At 54.8% G+C, this 15,746-nt stretch overlaps 1 protein-coding gene across 16 annotated transcripts in view; it reads left to right on the top strand.

Moving 5' to 3' along the window:
- Window positions 1–15,746, top strand: part of NCOR2 (nuclear receptor corepressor 2) — a 222,085-nt gene that overhangs the window by 165,545 nt on the left and 40,794 nt on the right. For all 16 annotated transcript variants that reach the window (XM_079322088.1, XM_079322093.1, XM_079322087.1 and 13 more), the window contains 3 exons: window positions 378–550; window positions 3,175–3,237; window positions 12,022–12,164. In XM_079322088.1, the coding sequence (XP_079178214.1) occupies window positions 378–550; window positions 3,175–3,237; window positions 12,022–12,164 (379 nt within the window). The remainder of the gene's footprint in view (window positions 1–377; window positions 551–3,174; window positions 3,238–12,021; window positions 12,165–15,746) is intronic.

The raw sequence follows: 15,746 nt of genomic DNA, 5'->3' as shown, positions 1-15,746 counted from the left end.
TGGTTTAAAAGAACATCTGGCTTCATTATATCTAGGCTGCAAAGACATTTACCAGCAGGTCCCTTTCAGGAAGATAAATGAGGAGGAGGCAGGGATGAATTTGAATGGTCTGGTATTAAACCTGTCTCTGTCAGGTCTCTGCGTGCACTTGGTGGTGGAGCTGCAGCCAGCTGCAGAAAGAAAACCCCACCACAAATCACCCCAAAGGAAAAGAGCCTGTGTCTGCAAAAAAACTGCAGACCTGCCCCCCTAAAAAACCAACAACAAAAAGAAAAAAACCCCCAAACACGTGCAGAGAAATAATTGCTTGACCTAAAAATCAGACCAACCAAACAACATTTTATTTTTTTTTTCCCCTTCTCTCCCTGTTTTTGCAGGGACAAGAACGACGACACATCCGGAGAAGACAACGATGAGAAGGAGACTGTCACCTGCAAAGGGCGCAAAACCGCCAACAGCCAGGGCCGGCGCAAGGGCCGCATCACCCGCTCCATGGCCAACGAGGCCAACAACGAGGAGGCAGCCACGCCTCAGCAGAGCGCCGAGCTGGGTAGGTGCCAGCCACCAGGGGATGCTGCCCTGGGCTGGGATTTGGGGTATGCATCGTGCTGGCATGGGGTGGCACCTGCTCTGCTCCCCGCTCTCGTTTCTTTGTGAATTCCGCCTTTGTGGGGAGTAGCAGTGAGGTTGTTCTCTGTGGCGTGGGTTGCTCGGTGTGGTTGGCTAGGATGAGTTGGGGTATTTGTAAGCCTGGGCTTTCTTGGCTGAGTGTTAATGGGTTTTAGGGCCTTAGAGGGAAAGTGTTGCAAGAGATGAAAAGGGAAGCCTTCCATTTTAGCAGTGCTTTGGTAAGGCTTGTGTCCCTCCTGCACTTGGAGCTGGTTCCCTTTGTGGCTACTCCAGCTTCCCAGTCCCCTCAACCTCTGCACAGGACCCTGCTCTGTCCTCCCAGCCTTGCTTGCGTCCCTGCCACTTCTCCTACCTGCTCTGTTTTCAAATTTGTCTGGAGCCTGAGCAGCTGCAGCCTGTAGGATCTGCTCCTCCTTGGGCATTGGGCTGGTCCATTTCCATCCATGCCTGATGCAGCAAAGGGTGCTGCCTGTACCATGGTATCCAGGCAGTGCACCAGCCATAGCTGTGCCACTCTGCCATGCTGGCCTTGGGCTAGATGGGAATTCATGGCAGCATCCACAGCCCCACTTTGGGCACATCTGCCTCTGGCATTTGCAGCATCAGTAGTTGCCACCCCAGGGAGCGAGCTCATGTATTAACTTACACAAGCCAATGCATCGAGGAATTTGGCTGATTTTCCTATATTTTCTACTCTGTCAAAGTACAGAATTACTGCTGTGCTACCTAAGGCAGGTAAAAATAAAAGCAGGGTGACTCCTCTTGGTTTCCTTGCTCTGCAGTTTCCTGCCTGTGCTGTTCCATGTGCCATAAATCACGCGGAGGTGTTTCGCCTCCCTGTTCTCTGCTGACAACTGGCTGAAGCCTTGATTGCGAGCGCTCTGTTTTCATACAGGAGATATAAATAGTCCCCAGCACAACAGAACCCTGCTCTCTCCCTCCAACTTGTTCAGCAGTGCTGCAGAGAAGCAGCAGATAATGCCAGTAACTTAGATGGGATTTTTTTATCCTGGTATCTCAGAGTCGTTGATAAACTTCACTGCGAACACAGAGGAAAGCCTTTAGACCATGTTAAATTGGGAAAAAGAAATGGATCAATTCCAGTGACATATCTGAGCAATTGATTTCACTTTATGTCTCTCCAATAGCGCTTTAATTTAGGTTGGCTAAGAAAGTTATTGCATTTTAAATACCAATTGAACATTAAAAAACAGCACAAAACCGTATTGTGGTTTAACTGCAGCGTGCCGGAGCTCCCTGTAGGCATCTGTTTCATAACTGTGCAACCTCAGGCAGTGCCATTAATCAAACCAAACGGGCCGTTCCTGTGGCATTCCTGTGCCATGCAACAACAGCCATCACCAGCTGAGCCCAGGGCTGCACAGCCTTGGGGACACTGGTTTTTGTGTACACCAGCGTTGTGGCCCCGGCTCTGCCCACTCCCAGGGGAAGCAGTGAGGGATCGATTTCCCTCCCTCCTGGCTGGTGTCCCAGGGGTGACACGGTGCTGGGGGAGGCAGTGACCTGTGCTGTGTTGTGGGAGGTGACACCTGCACTCGTGCTCAGCCAGCTCTGAAGGAGATTGTTCTGCCCAACGCTGTGGGCACCAGAACCCGCGCTGCCCTCCCACAGGGCTTCTTGTAGAGCTTCTTGAAGATCCTTCCTTCTCTCCTTGCCTGTATTCTTTATCCTGAACCTATCAGCCTGTTTTCCATTTTGAAAGGACACTGTCAAAACATCTCTCATCACTGTTGAAATAATGCTTTGCCTGTTGTTTAGAGTAATAACCCCTTGGCAGCCTGAGCCGGAAATCTGTTTCCTTACCGAGTTGTTTTTTGTCTCTGACTCACACCCCAGTTTGTTATTGTAGGGTTTGCTCTATGCCAGGCTGCCAGAGGACTGGTGCATAGTGAAGGCTTTATGCAGGACCTCGGTGTCCCCAGCACCTGCTTGGGGTTGGGGAGAGAGGCAGCATCAGATGCTGACACCCCTGCCTGCCTCCTGGCTGGAGCAGCACGTCCCCTTCGCTGGGCACTGCTCCAGACAGGCCCCCAGTGCTGCTGGAGTGGCTCGGAGGTGTTGTCCAGGGGTGGCACAGAGAGAGCTCGTGGTCACACGGCCAACACCCCTGACAGATGCACTCGGCCAAAGTCACCACTGAGGTGACGCTGTTTGTCCATCGCTGACGGTCCCACCCTGTGTCTGCCTCCTCCCAGGCACACAGCCACAGCCAGCTCCATCTTAGCTACCTGTGGTTGGGCCAGCAGCTGCCACTCTCAAACTGTCTGGCTTTGCTCTAGGCCCAAAGTGGAGGTTTTGCATCACTGAGGGGATGTTGTGCGTGGGGCACTGTGACGTGGAAGAGCCTCACGCACCACGACAGCCTTTCTTGTGGGAGCACTTCTGCACTGCATGGGGTTTTGTCATGCCTCCAGGCAGCAGGGCATGGGACAGGGTTTTGGTGTTGGGACACCTCCTCTGAGCTCACTGGGCTTGCTGGATCCTGCTCACAGCTGACTGCTCTCTTTTCTTCTTCCTTCCCAGCTTCCCTGGAAATGAATGAAAGCTCTCGCTGGACCGAAGAGGAGATGGAGACAGCTAAAAAAGGTAAGACACTCATTTTCTTTCTTTTATCGGCTGTGCTGGGCTAACCCAGCAATTGGGGATGGAAAGTACCTGACTGCTGGCTTTGGTGCAGTGTGGCAGGTCAGGAGCTGTGGTGCCAGATCCTGCCTGTCCTGCTGTTGGTTTGTTCCCAGTGCACCTCAGGGAGGGTGTGGGGAAGGCAGGGAATGGTGCAGGGAGTGTGCTCAGCTTCTCCAGCCCTGGGAGCTGTGCCAGCACCCAGCACCAGGGATGCCTGGGCTGTGACTGGAGCCATGTGTGTCCCACGAGGCAGGAGTTGGCTGTAGGAAATGGGGAAGACACCATTGCAGTGTTGGAGCTGCTGGTGCGTGTATGGGGTGTAGTTTCACCCCACTCTTTGGAGCTTTATGGCCTCAGTGTGATGTTCCAGGCACACAGAGAGTGTCTGCCTGTGTTCACAGCTCTGGGACCCAGGGGGTGAAGCCCAGCACTCCGCAGGCACGTGTTGGGGAGCTCTCGAGAGCCGGGGCTGCGGGCAGCGTGGGGTGACTTTACATCCTGGAGCTGATTCAGAGCCTTTGCTGAGACCGTTTTTAAAAAGTGCTGAGTGTAGCACAGCCCTTCTTGCCACTTCCCCTCCTCGTGCCGCTCCTGCGCCAGCTCTTTCACTGCTTGAATTTTTTGCCAAAGTCACGTCCTGTTGATGGGCTGTCGAGCTGGCGTCCCCAGCCCGTGCGTCCCGCTTGCGTTGCTGCTGGCTCTGCTGGCCCGGAGAGGATTGTAAATGGGAAATTAAAATGGAAATGAGAGCCGATGGGGGATGGCAAAGGCAAAGAGGCGTGTTAGCAGGTTGGGCTCAGCTTGGAAAGTGCACCTGCTGCTGGGATGGTGATTGCACGTTCTGGAGCGCCGGCTGCCCAGGTGCCGCTGGGAGCTGTGGACTTGGATTACTTTGCCTGTGAATATCCCAAAGTGTTTGGCTCGCTCGCCTTTAATCTGTTCCAACCCTCTTTTACAGCCCAGTGCCAATCCTGTGCGTTGCTGAACGGGGCTCTCTATAGTCACAAAACTTAATAGATAGACTTTAATCAAGCAAACTGGCCTGGGGCCAGGTAATGGGGTGAGCAGATGCTGGCAGGGGAGGGTCATTGGAGGGATCTTTTCTGAGCACTCTTTATTTTGGAGATCAGCATCTGGTTGTGAAAAACTGCCTCTTGTTTTATGCTGGAGGTGCACTTAAGGAGTCTCAACACCAGCTGCCAAAGCCTGTGTGAAGGAAGGATGAAGCGTGGGAGCATGTAGCACTATTCCAGCCCAGGGGCCAGGAGGAGGCAGGGAGATTTGCTGGTGTGAAGCCCAATGGCTGATTGTTTCTCCCTTCATTACAACCTGGGAAACTGAGATTGCAACACCAGACTTCTACAGAAAAGCCAAATTCCCCTCTGCCAGGAAGCAGCAGCTCTAATGCCTCGAACTGGCTGTGTCTGGCATTTCCAGGGACCTCGGTGGTGGGGGTTTCCACTCACAGCAACTGTGAAACTCCGGAGGTAACCTCAGAGGCTGGAGGAGGCGGTGGCAGAGCTGCTGCCAGCAGGGCTGGGCAGGGGCAGAGGGGGTGGTGGCCTGCTCAGAGATCCAGGCACAGGAGGACTCAGCCACCCAAGGCTTCTCCTCCATACTGGTACCAGTGAGAGCCCATAGCTGGCTGCTTTAGGGAGTTCAGCAAGATGTGAGTCCCAGGGAAAGTCAGCCCTGCTACCCCAGGGTATATTGGTAGATGGGTACAGTTGGTGACCACTGCTCCTGGTGCTTCCAACCAGGAGACCAGCCTGGTCCTGCTGCCCACCCTGGGATGCCTGTGTGTGGCAGGAAACTCCATGTCATTTGTGTTCAGGGAGGTGAGAGAAAACAGCCCTGGAACAGAGAGATGGCAGAGCTGCCTGCTCTCCTCCACAGTCACAGGGCTGCACAGGGAGTTTCCATCAGGAGAAGGCAGGATTGTGTCTGCCAGGGGAGACGGTGAAGGGGAGTACTGTGTTACTAAACTTAAATAGGGGAACAAAAACCCAGCGAGAGGAAAGTTCTTGGTTAATGACACTTGCATTATGCAATACACTTCAATTCAGTAGTCTGTCAAATTGTGCAGAGGTTGGGATAACGATGGGGGAATGTGTTTTTCTGATACTATCTCCTTGTGCCAGGGCTTGATCCTCAGAGCAGGAGTTGCTGGAGGATTTCCCCTTCCCTTCCCATGCTGGGAAGCAGGCAGCACCCACTGCTCTGCTGCTGGGCAGGGTGCAGAGGCATTCAGCAGCAGCATGGGGCTGCTCCTTAAAAGGCGATGTTGAGGCAGTTCCTGCCTTGGGGGACCTGCTGGATGAGCCCTGGCAGGCAGGAGTTCAAGGTGGGCTGGAAAGGCATCTGTGAGCACCAGCTGCATCAGTGGGTGGGTTTATTGTCCCCCCAGCCCCTCCACCAAGTGTCACCACCAATGCCAGAGTTTCAGGGCAGCCACAACCGCCCTGGAGCTGAACTCGATGAACCAGGAGGTTTCGACATGACCTTTGTTAGTCCTTAAAGTCTGGTACCTGTTCTCGCCCAGCCCGGGGTTTTCCCCTGGCGTCTAACAAGTGGTTTTGTTCTTTGAAAAGAGGCGGCTGCAAGCAGCAGGTTCTTGCTGAGGTCCTCCCTGCCTTGCCCAGGCTCTGTGCTGCTTGTCCTCAGGGCACAGCCAGCCTGGGGCTCTCTGTGCCTTTTCCCACGAGGAGGATACAGAGAGGCCACAGGATGGAGTCAGCGTGATGAGGCAGAGGAGGGTTGGGCATGAATGTAAATACTGATGACAGAGAGTTAAATAACCCATGAAAACTCCTATATAGTTCCTTTTGGGTAGATACAAAATATTCCCTTAGATACCGAAGGCACTCTTATTTCCAGTGCTGCCAGTGATTCATCTGAGTTTTGGACTGACCTGAACCGTTTATTTCCCATAAAATAAAGTCAGCCACCTTGCATCACCTTTGAAATGCAGGAGTGGCTGGGTGATGCTGGGGAGCTGGCAGCTCCATACCTTCCTCCTTTTGTCTTCCCTGAGCTCATGCTGGAGCCTTCCCTTCTCCCATCAGAGGTATTTACAACTGCAAAAACCTGCTGATAGTAGTAGTAAAAGTGGGCTGGAGAAACTGGTTTGCAGCCCATGCCCGTCACTGCACGTTGTCCTTCTGGGTGGCCTTGGGGTGGGATGTGCCTTGGGGTGTCCCACTCAGGTGTCCTCTATCCAGGCAGGGTGAAGGGGAGCCCAGCCTGGCCATCCCAGTGCCCACAGACAGAGTGCTCTGCGTGCCTGGTGTTTGTTGTGAGCTCTGTGCAATGTGACATGGTAAAAATTTATCAGGATGGGGCACACTGGGTGCCATGAGGGCACAACTGTAAAGGTGTAAATTAGCCACACTTGCCCTGAGTGAGGCTGTGGTTGACTGCAGTCCCATCCCTGCTGTCCCAGGCTGATGTTTGGCTGCCTTTCAGCCAAGGTGTTGCCCAGGACTGTGCCTGTGGTGCCAGTGCCCACCGTGCCCCCAGAGCTGCACTTTCTGCCACCATTGGCTGAATGTTTCTTGAGTGTGTAGGAGCAAACTGCGAGGATTTGCTTAGTGAGTGTCAGTGAATGGAATACAAAAGGCCTGTCAGGAGAAACTGCTGGGTAATTACTATAATTTGCTGCCTACATTTTAATTTTGAGTATTATTTTTTCAACAATAAGGGAGCGGGAATAGTATCTGAACCAGGTGAAAGAAGAGAGCTGGGCCTGCCAGCAGTGGCTGCTCCACGTGTGCTCACTGCCACACTGGACCAGAGGGGATGGCAAATCTGCAGGAGCAGGCATCTGTCCCCTGGTGTCAAAGGATAGGACACAGCAAAAAAGAAAGGCTGTGGCAGGAGTAGTAAAACCAGGAAGGTTTGTGATCAAGGTTTTGCAGCAGGTGGATGCAGTGGTATAGGAATTTTCTGTTTCAAAGGGGAGACTTGGGAGCTGAGGGTCCCCAGCCAGGGGCAGCAGAGAGGGGACAGCACTAGAGCTGAGCTGGTCAGGGGTCCCAACTCCTTGCTGGTCATGTACCCACACCTTGTTTGGTGATACTGGCACCCTGCAGAGAAGTGACAGGAGGGGTGTGAAAGGTGCTGGAAGTTCAGCTCCCTTGTAGCTGTGGGACACATCAGAGGTGTGCTTGTGTCCAGTCACCCAGTGAGAGTCACTGGGAGCACAGCAGGCTGCTGCCAGCATCACCTGAAGGAAGGAAGGGCATCACTCACCCAGGAAGGCAGGCAGGAAGGGCATCACCCACCGTGGTAGCAGGAGCACACCGAGCTGGCTGCCTGTGCCATGGTCCCTCCAGCAACATCCCAGCACCTGGGGAAATGTGGGCTCACCCCCAGCCATCCCCACTGCTTCCCTTGGCACAGCATCAGGAGCCTGGCATGCACCTGGCTCTGCCACCCACTGCTCCATGGCCCTGCAGAGGTTACTCACCTCTGAAGCAGCCCGGGTTAGTGCGGGGAGGCGATGCAGCCACGCTTTGGGGATGCCTTGGGTGGTGTCGCTGGCTCCAAGGGCTGGTCCTTCTCCAGAACAGGATTGCAGCACATTTTGGCTGTGCCGTAGCCAGAACTGCCTCCATGCTCGCTCCCAGGAGGGTGTGTGGGCACAGGAGGTACTGAAGGATCACACCAGGTACCGTCGTAGGGAATGATATCACTTGGTTTTCCCCCTATAACCTTGATCTGTTAATCCGCGTGAGCTCCCATTAAGGGACCGGACCCTTTTACGGGCTCTCTCCGCCCTCACCAAGCCCAGGGTGGAGCTGGGCAGCTGGAGAGCCTTGCAATGTCTCTGGTAAAATCCCCCCCAGCTGCAGAGAGCCGAGGGGTGCGATCCACAGCCCTCTCCTGCCGCGCTGCCCCTCCAGCTTTCTTCTCACTTGCCCGAGATGCTGAGCACAGTACCCCGTTCTCCGAGCTCCTCTTCTCCCAAATCCTCCACTTGCTGTACGGGAGCAGAGGCCCCGTTCTGGCCATGGTGACACCGGTGCCAAACCTCTCTCCATCCATCGCTGCAGTGCCAGGGCAGCAGCTGCGGGGCGCGGTGTCCTGGGGCGCCCGTCGGTGCGACACCGGGCTCGCCGGCGCGCACGTCCCCAAAGAAAAGCGCCTTTGATTCCACTTGAGAGCGGAGAAAACTATTAGCCAAGCTTTGTTTTCCTGGATCCCTCCCCCTGCCGCTGACATTCAGCCGAGAGCGAGGGAGACAGAAAGTGAGCGAGGGAGGGCGGGAGCGGGTGCCAAGCGCCGCACCCCTTGTCAGCTTGGGTCAGCGCCACGTTCGTTATTAATGCTCTGTCTAGAGGTCACATTCAGATGCAACGAGCCCCGGGTCAGCCAGAGGAACAGATTAGAGCTTGCTCGCTGCTCCGCCACATACCGACGGCACCGGCTCCGCGTCCCCGGGCTGGCAGGAGCGGAGCTGCCGCGCTCCCGCCCCTTCGCTTTTCTCCTGCCTTTTTTTTTTTTTTTTTTTAATTATTATTATTTCTTGGCAACGTCGGGCATCTCCTGAAACTGCACAGTCTCCCTATAGCCCCGAGCTGCTGAGCAAGGAGATGAGGTAGGGGAGAGAAAATACTGGCGGCGCTTCCATCCACCTTAACAAGCGCGGCTGCAGCCGGCTGGAACGCTCGGCGAGCGAGCGGCAGGGAGCGGAGAGCGCTGCTGGCTCCGAAGGGAAGAGCGCTGGGGCCGGAGCATGTGTTCCCACCAACTTCTGCCATCGGGGTCAGGACTCTGCCGCCTGTGACCTGGTTTCCAGCCTCGCTGCCCGTTTGCTCGCCGCTGCCGGCCGCCCATGGCTCTGAAATCCTCTCGCCCCCAGGATTTAAGGAACCGGCTTTGCTTTCTTCTCTGTCTCCGGCTGCTGCGAGGGAGCGAAAGCGAGATGCGTGGGGAGGGTGTGAGCGGAGCACTCGCAGCGCTTTGCCGCGGGCTGCCGTGCCCGGGGGGGCTCTGAAGAAGTGCCCTGACAGCCGTGTCCCCCGCAGCCCACCCGCGGCACGCTCCGGGTGTGCTCCCTGCCCGCCGGAGCAGCACGTAAGTGGGGTCGGGGGGGCCGAAGGATGGGGTTCACCTCCAGGATGTGTGTGGCTGCAGACCCTGCGTGCGGAGCCCCCGCCCCGAGCCCGGAGCTCAGCCTTGCCCGGGATCTGATAACTCGGTTAGTCATAGTTTCACTCGCGATGCGGAGCGAAGGGCTGTGCTGCCGTGCCGGGCAGGGGGAGCAGGCTCTGGGGTGGCTGTGCTGGAGGAGCTCGTGGATTTGGGGTGCCTGCCGAGCCGGGAGCTTACCGGCACGTCCGGGGGTCCCTCGCGAGCGTGCAGATAACCACAGCGTGGCAAGCAGGTGTTGCTGTTTTGATGTGGTTTCGTGTAGAAGAGTGGCGGGGCTCCCTGCGGGTCCCGCGGGCAGGGGCTGCAGGCAGCCTCCTCCTCCTCCTCCTCCTCCTCCTCCCGAGCAGCGGCCACCTGCCCGCTCAGCTGCAGCTCCTTCAGCAGGGGCACAGCCAGGAGCTGGCATTGCCCGTGGCTGCTAAAGGTCACACCACGCTGGGGACCACTCACAGTGACATCCATCACCCCCCCAGCCCCAAGCTCTGCCGTGCCAGCTCCTGCTTCCTGGCAGAGCATCGGTGCCCATGGCACATCCACGCCGCTGCCAGCGTCTCCGTTCCAGCTTTGCCTGGGGCACACAATCAGCTGTCACACTTGGTGCTGGGCCACCAGGGTGGTGATGAGCAGAGGGACAGAGCCGCTTGTTTGCCTTGGACGGCAGCAGTGGGTTGTGTCAGAGGGGATGGGTTGTGACTCTGGGGACTGTCCTGTTTTCCCCTGCGGCATTCAGCAGCGGCAGGGGGAGGACTCCTGCCCTGCTCGTTGCCTCAGGATTGGTGGCCGGATGTGATTTTTTTTTTAATATTTTTTTTTAAGAAGTCCCAGCCCATCAGCGGGGTGACGGAGGTCGTGGGTTTGGCTGAGCGAGGGCTGGGAGTTGCAGAGTTAAAGCTCAAACTTGTTTCTTGGCTTGCCAGGGCTTTTCTGGTGCTCAGTGCATGTGATGCCTCGTACATGCAATTTGATAAGCCTGGTGCTGGGACGGGCAGGATACAGGCACCAGCTGGATGTTAACTCCTGCTGTGCTGGGTGCTGCTGGCTTTTTCCAGGATCTGGGAAGCAGGGAGGGCGTTTTCATCTCTCTGGGGGTCCATGGTGGCATCTATTCAATGCAGCCATGCTCTCAGCCCCACCACTGTGCCCTCCTCTTGCACAGAACAGATCCTGGCTGGGGGGCAGGATATAAATAATATAAAATAATAATGCAATTAATATAAAACCGTTCTTTGGGCCTGCTTGCATGTGGTTATGCTGAGATCAGCCCATCCCCTGGGTTTGTTGTTGGGCTGGCACATGGCAGCAGCTTGGCAGGAGGCTGGCAGCAGGGCTGGGGCACAGCTGCCGTGTTCCCAGGCACGAGCAGAGCCGTGCCAGCAGCCCCAGCGTGGCACCCACCGTGGTCCCAAGCCCCATGGTGTCAGAGCAGCCAGGGAGAGGCTTGGATCTGGAGCCAGTGCTAATCCCAACAACACAGGGGTCTGTGGTTGGTGGCCTCTGGGCAGAAAGTCTCTCAGCAGAGAAAGATGTTCTTAGCAGATTCATTCCCTGCTGGCTTTCATCTTGAAGTTACATTTCTGTGGCAGGATAGTAACTCTGGACTCACAGACTCTGCCTCCTGTGCCCTCACAAGGTGCAGGGAAGGGCTGGGGAACTGTTGGCCTGATAGTGGCATCACATGGGCAGTCAGGAGCAAGGCAGGCTGGCAGTGTCCCACAGGCTGCTGGCAGCTCCAGCCCCACAAGACACCACACAAAGGACCAGCCACACAGCAGGAGTAACCACAGGCAGTGAGGCTTTACTTCCCAGAAAGCTGGATGGTTCTTTCACAGGTCACCTCCAGGAGCCTGAGGTGCCACTGCATCCATCCCTGGGCTGGGCTTGTAACTCCTACCTCCATCTGCAGCACCAGGGGTGCCCAGATACCCCTGCAGAGATGGCAAGGACTGTCTCCTTCCTCCTCCTCGTCCTGCTCCACCTGCTGGGTTTGCCCCACGTTTGGGTGGCACCATCTGACCAGGATTGCCAGCCCTTGGCGTGGTGCCTGACCTGGGAAGCTGCTTTTGCTCATGAGCCTGTGATCAGCACTAATCCCCTGGCACGCCTCTTCCCAGCCAGGGACATCACCTGGGCTTCCCTGCCAGCAGGCTGCTGCTTACCTGCCTGGGCTTCCCTGTCCTTCCCTCTTGAAATCCTCACTGGGGCACAGGAGGGTGGGAAGAAGAGCCTTTGCTTGGTGTAAAGGGCTGAGAGCAGCTGTCCCCAGTTCTCCTGGACCTGCCAACACCTGCTGCAGCCATCCCAAAGGAAATGCAGCACCACTCGTCCTCATGACTGCTGAGCCAGGGCTGTGGGATGTATTTTATTGCACAGACAGTCAGCATAGTGCCTTTTTTCCCTTTGGAAAGAAAAACAGGTTCTCATAGGTCATCCCCTGGCCTGGAAGCCATTCAGACAGGTGCTAGTGACCATATTGTTCCTGTGGAGTTTGGCTTGCACGGAGGAGGTTTCCAGTGCTGTGTGGATAATGCTGCCCTTGTGTGAGTGCAGCTGGAGTTGAACCTTTCTGCTCTGTGCCTCCTCCCACTGCAGGTCTCCTTGAGCATGGGCGGAACTGGTCGGCCATTGCCAGGATGGTGGGCTCCAAGACCGTCTCACAGTGCAAAAACTTCTACTTCAACTACAAGAAGAGGCAGAACTTGGACGAGATCCTACAGCAGCACAAACTGAAAATGGTGAGAGCCTGCACTGGGCACTGTGGGTGTTTCCTTCTCTGTCACCCTGGTGAAAGCTGTGGGGACTGTGGAGTGGCACAGGGAGGGATTGTCCCCCCGTGTGTCCCTGGGAGCTCTGGATGAGGCAGAGCTGCTGTGTGGGAGATGCCTGGGTGTCTGGAGCATGGCTGGTACACAGGGAGATAAGGAGCAGGAGGAGGAGCAGGGCTGTGCTGTGTTGGCCAGGACACAAGTTCTGATGGCTGTGCAGATGCTTTGTCCCTGGTGAGATTGTGATGTTCCACCCTAGGGCCACACGGGTCTGTGACTTGCTGGTTCTGCAACTAAACTGCCTTGGTTTGCCCCGAAGAAAATCAGGGATTTAGGATAATGTGAGGAAAGCCTGGCTCTGAAAAGAGGATTTCTTCAGCACTGCAGGCAGATGTGCACACCTCTCTGTGCCTCAGTTTCCCCTTAAGATGGGGGAAGTGCTGCTTCTTTCCTGGCATGTGGTGCTGCAGGGTGTGAATGTAGTGGGGCTTGTTTGGTGTTCTGGAGATAGCCTGGACTGCTAAGAGACACTAAAGATTATAATTATTTCATTTGTAGAGTATCCTGGGGTTCCCAGTTTCTGGCTAATAGAATTCACATGGCTAAACCCCCAAGGGGTGCTTTGAAAATGCAAAGGACAATGTTCAATGCAGGAATCTTTCCAAGCAAGCTATTACAGCAAGAGTAAAAAGAAAGACAGGAAAACATTCAATGACTCACCCAGGAATTTAATATCCTAGTCAGTCTATAGGAATGAGAGAAAGAGAAGACATCGGCGATTCTTTTTTATTAATTCTCTGTGCACAGAGACACTCCTGTGTTCCCATGTTTCACCAAATTGTTTTTAGAAACAAAGCAAACAAACTATATAAAAGACCCCCAGACCCATATAAAGGCTGGAATGAAATATTCTGTGAAATGTGCATCGAGCCCTCTGAATATAAAAAGTTACATTAGAAAGATATCATTGTTCATTACTGGGGAGAATCTGAAATAAGATCATACAGCTTTGCTGGCACTGGAGCCGGTGTGTATTAATTTACTCTGCTCCCTAATGTTGCAGAAATTATATCACGGAAGTGTTTTTCTGCAGAACCACATTTTTCCCTGCATCCGTCCCTCCAAGGCAGCCGCTAGACTTCTCCAGTCTAATTGCTCACTCTCACTTGCAGTTTATATCAGCATCATCATTTTATTTTTTGAGCATTGGAGGCTGTGGGATTCGGTCGTGGAGAAGAACAATGAACATTCAGCTGTTATTTATTGTACTCTATTGTTTTGTGGCAACAGCAGATGCCAGAAAGCTGAATAAAATAAAAGAACAACTGAGATGAAATTGCCATAGACCTTCCTTCCTGACTCCTAAATATAATCCCAAGCAAGCCGAGCCTCTGAATCTCATCCTATAGCCAGTATCAGGTGTGACCTCTGCAGAGGAAGCACGTGGCGAAGCAGTGTGGCATCGTTTAGTTTTGCCACAATATCCACAGATGATTCCCTGACCTCAGCACCACCAGCTATTGCTGATCGTGTGCAGGGAAATGCAGTGGCTCTGCTTTTCCTCCTCATGCTAAATGGGAGTAAACTTAATTAGCAGATCTCATTCATTTCCCAAATGGGGCTCGTTAATATTGCAGCCTCCTCTTGCAGGTAGGTGTGACAGCAGGATTCAGCGGGGTGCAGGTGATTCTGAGGAGCTGTGAGGCCAGTGTGGGATGGGAAACAGACACCAAAGCAGGCAGCTGCTCCTTGGGACAGGCAGCCTGTCACTGCTGGGGCAGGGTCAGGCCACCTTGAGGCTTCCCTTTATCTGCCCTGCTGTGTGTTTTGGCTTGGTTTCGCCGTTGCGCCGCTCGGATGCGTCACTTAGCCCTGACCTTCTGCACACTGCACTGGCTAATCCTGGCATTGAAGGAAAGCAGGGCATTGGGATACACAGTGTCCTCAGAGCTGCTCCTTCTCTTAGTGCCTGGAGATTAGGCTCTGTCTTCACTGGGATCAGTCTGTGGGGTGATTGGTCTGCTGACTGCTGGGCTTGTTTTGGCTTGTGCAGGAAAGAGGGACTGGTTATCACTGGGGCTGGCCCTGCTTGCAGATTGAGTCCTGTGGACCTCCTCTGAGCAGCATTTCTTTAATTCCTTGCTTTTTTGGATGATGCTGGCTTTGCACAGCAAAACTGCTTCAGGAGTGCAGTCCCGTGGCCTCTGCTTCTGGGGAGTGAGTGTGTCTGAGTTGCCTTGGTCCTGCTGTTAGGATAGGCTGAGCCTGTGGGAGGTTCCCATCAGGGTAGTTGCATGTTGGTGGCAGGATTTGGAAGCTGTTTGGGCTGTTGCCGAGGTGGTGAGTGCAGAAAGAGGCCAGATTTGTCAGGAAAGACATTGTGGAGGAGGAGGCATGGAGTGACCCCTCGTGCAGGGTTCCATGTCCTTGCTGTGCACGGTGGATATCCTCAGGGTCAGCATGCACCAAATCCTGGATGCTCCTCAAGAAACACCTGGTGGAAGGTAGAGAGGAGCAAAGCTGCACAAGGAGTCTGGAGCTGTAGGCGTGATAAGAGGCAAAGTGGTGGCCTTGAGCACATCTCTAGATGCAGAATCTGCTGCCTGCATTTCGCATAATTTTCCCTGAATGCCAGCAGTGGGGTCAGCTGGGGAGTGCCCCACGGGGCCAGCCCCAGGCTGTGGCCAGGTAGGGTGCTGAGGCAGAGGCAGCTTCCCAGCTCGTTCCCAGCTCGGGGCTGCTCCTGCCCGCGGCTGAGTCACGGACCCGTGAGTAAGAGGCAGAGAAGTCTTTGCCATAGTAACGTGGGCGCTTTGTCAGTGCCGGGAGCTGCTGCTCCACACGGAGTGTGCGGTGCTGAGTCGCTGCCGCGGCACCGGGACAGCGCCAGGGCAGGGATGGGGCAGGGGAACCACAGAGCCTGGCCTGCCTCCCACTGCCTGCACACAGCTCAAGTGCCTCTCTTCCCTCTCTCCTGCCCAGTTTGATAAAAATAGATTTTGAGCGAGCAGCGTTTCCAAGCAAAAAAGCAGTTGTATTTGTTTGTTTTATCTGGAAGTTTTCTAAAGGATTGAAAAGTTGGGGGTGGGGAAAGGGGGGACCAGCTCTTCCCAGCGCAGGGATCCAGCAGCAAAGTTAACGTTTCCACCACGGCTTTATCTTTTCATCCATGTAAATAAACGTCCTACACACGTCACTCATGTGGGGTTTGCAGGGAGAGCCAGAGATGATGAGCCTGTTCCTACCGGTAATATTTACTCAAGCAACAAGAGCAGGAAACAATAGCAAAGCCGAGACTTTTCCTTTAGGTCTGCAGGAGGGAGCAGCTGTCCACACCCTCGTGGCTGTGGCACGTGCTCCAGCCAGGGGCTGTCTCAGGGCAAGCCAGGACAGCAGGCAGTCACCTCTGGGATGCCATGCTGCACTGAGCTTGCCCACTGCCCAGTGGTGACAGCTGTGCTGGCATGGGAGTCAAAGTTCTTTGGCAGCACCTGCCAAAGGGGTCATGAAAGCAGGTACATGTTGGCTGGGCTGTATCTGGGGCATCAGCTT

This window comes from Erithacus rubecula, assembly GCF_903797595.1.
Source record: "Erithacus rubecula genome assembly, chromosome: 19".
Taxonomy (NCBI): domain Eukaryota; kingdom Metazoa; phylum Chordata; class Aves; order Passeriformes; family Muscicapidae; genus Erithacus; species Erithacus rubecula.
The sequence above is the reverse complement of the archived record's forward strand: the minus strand, read 5'-3'. Positions and strand labels throughout refer to the sequence as shown.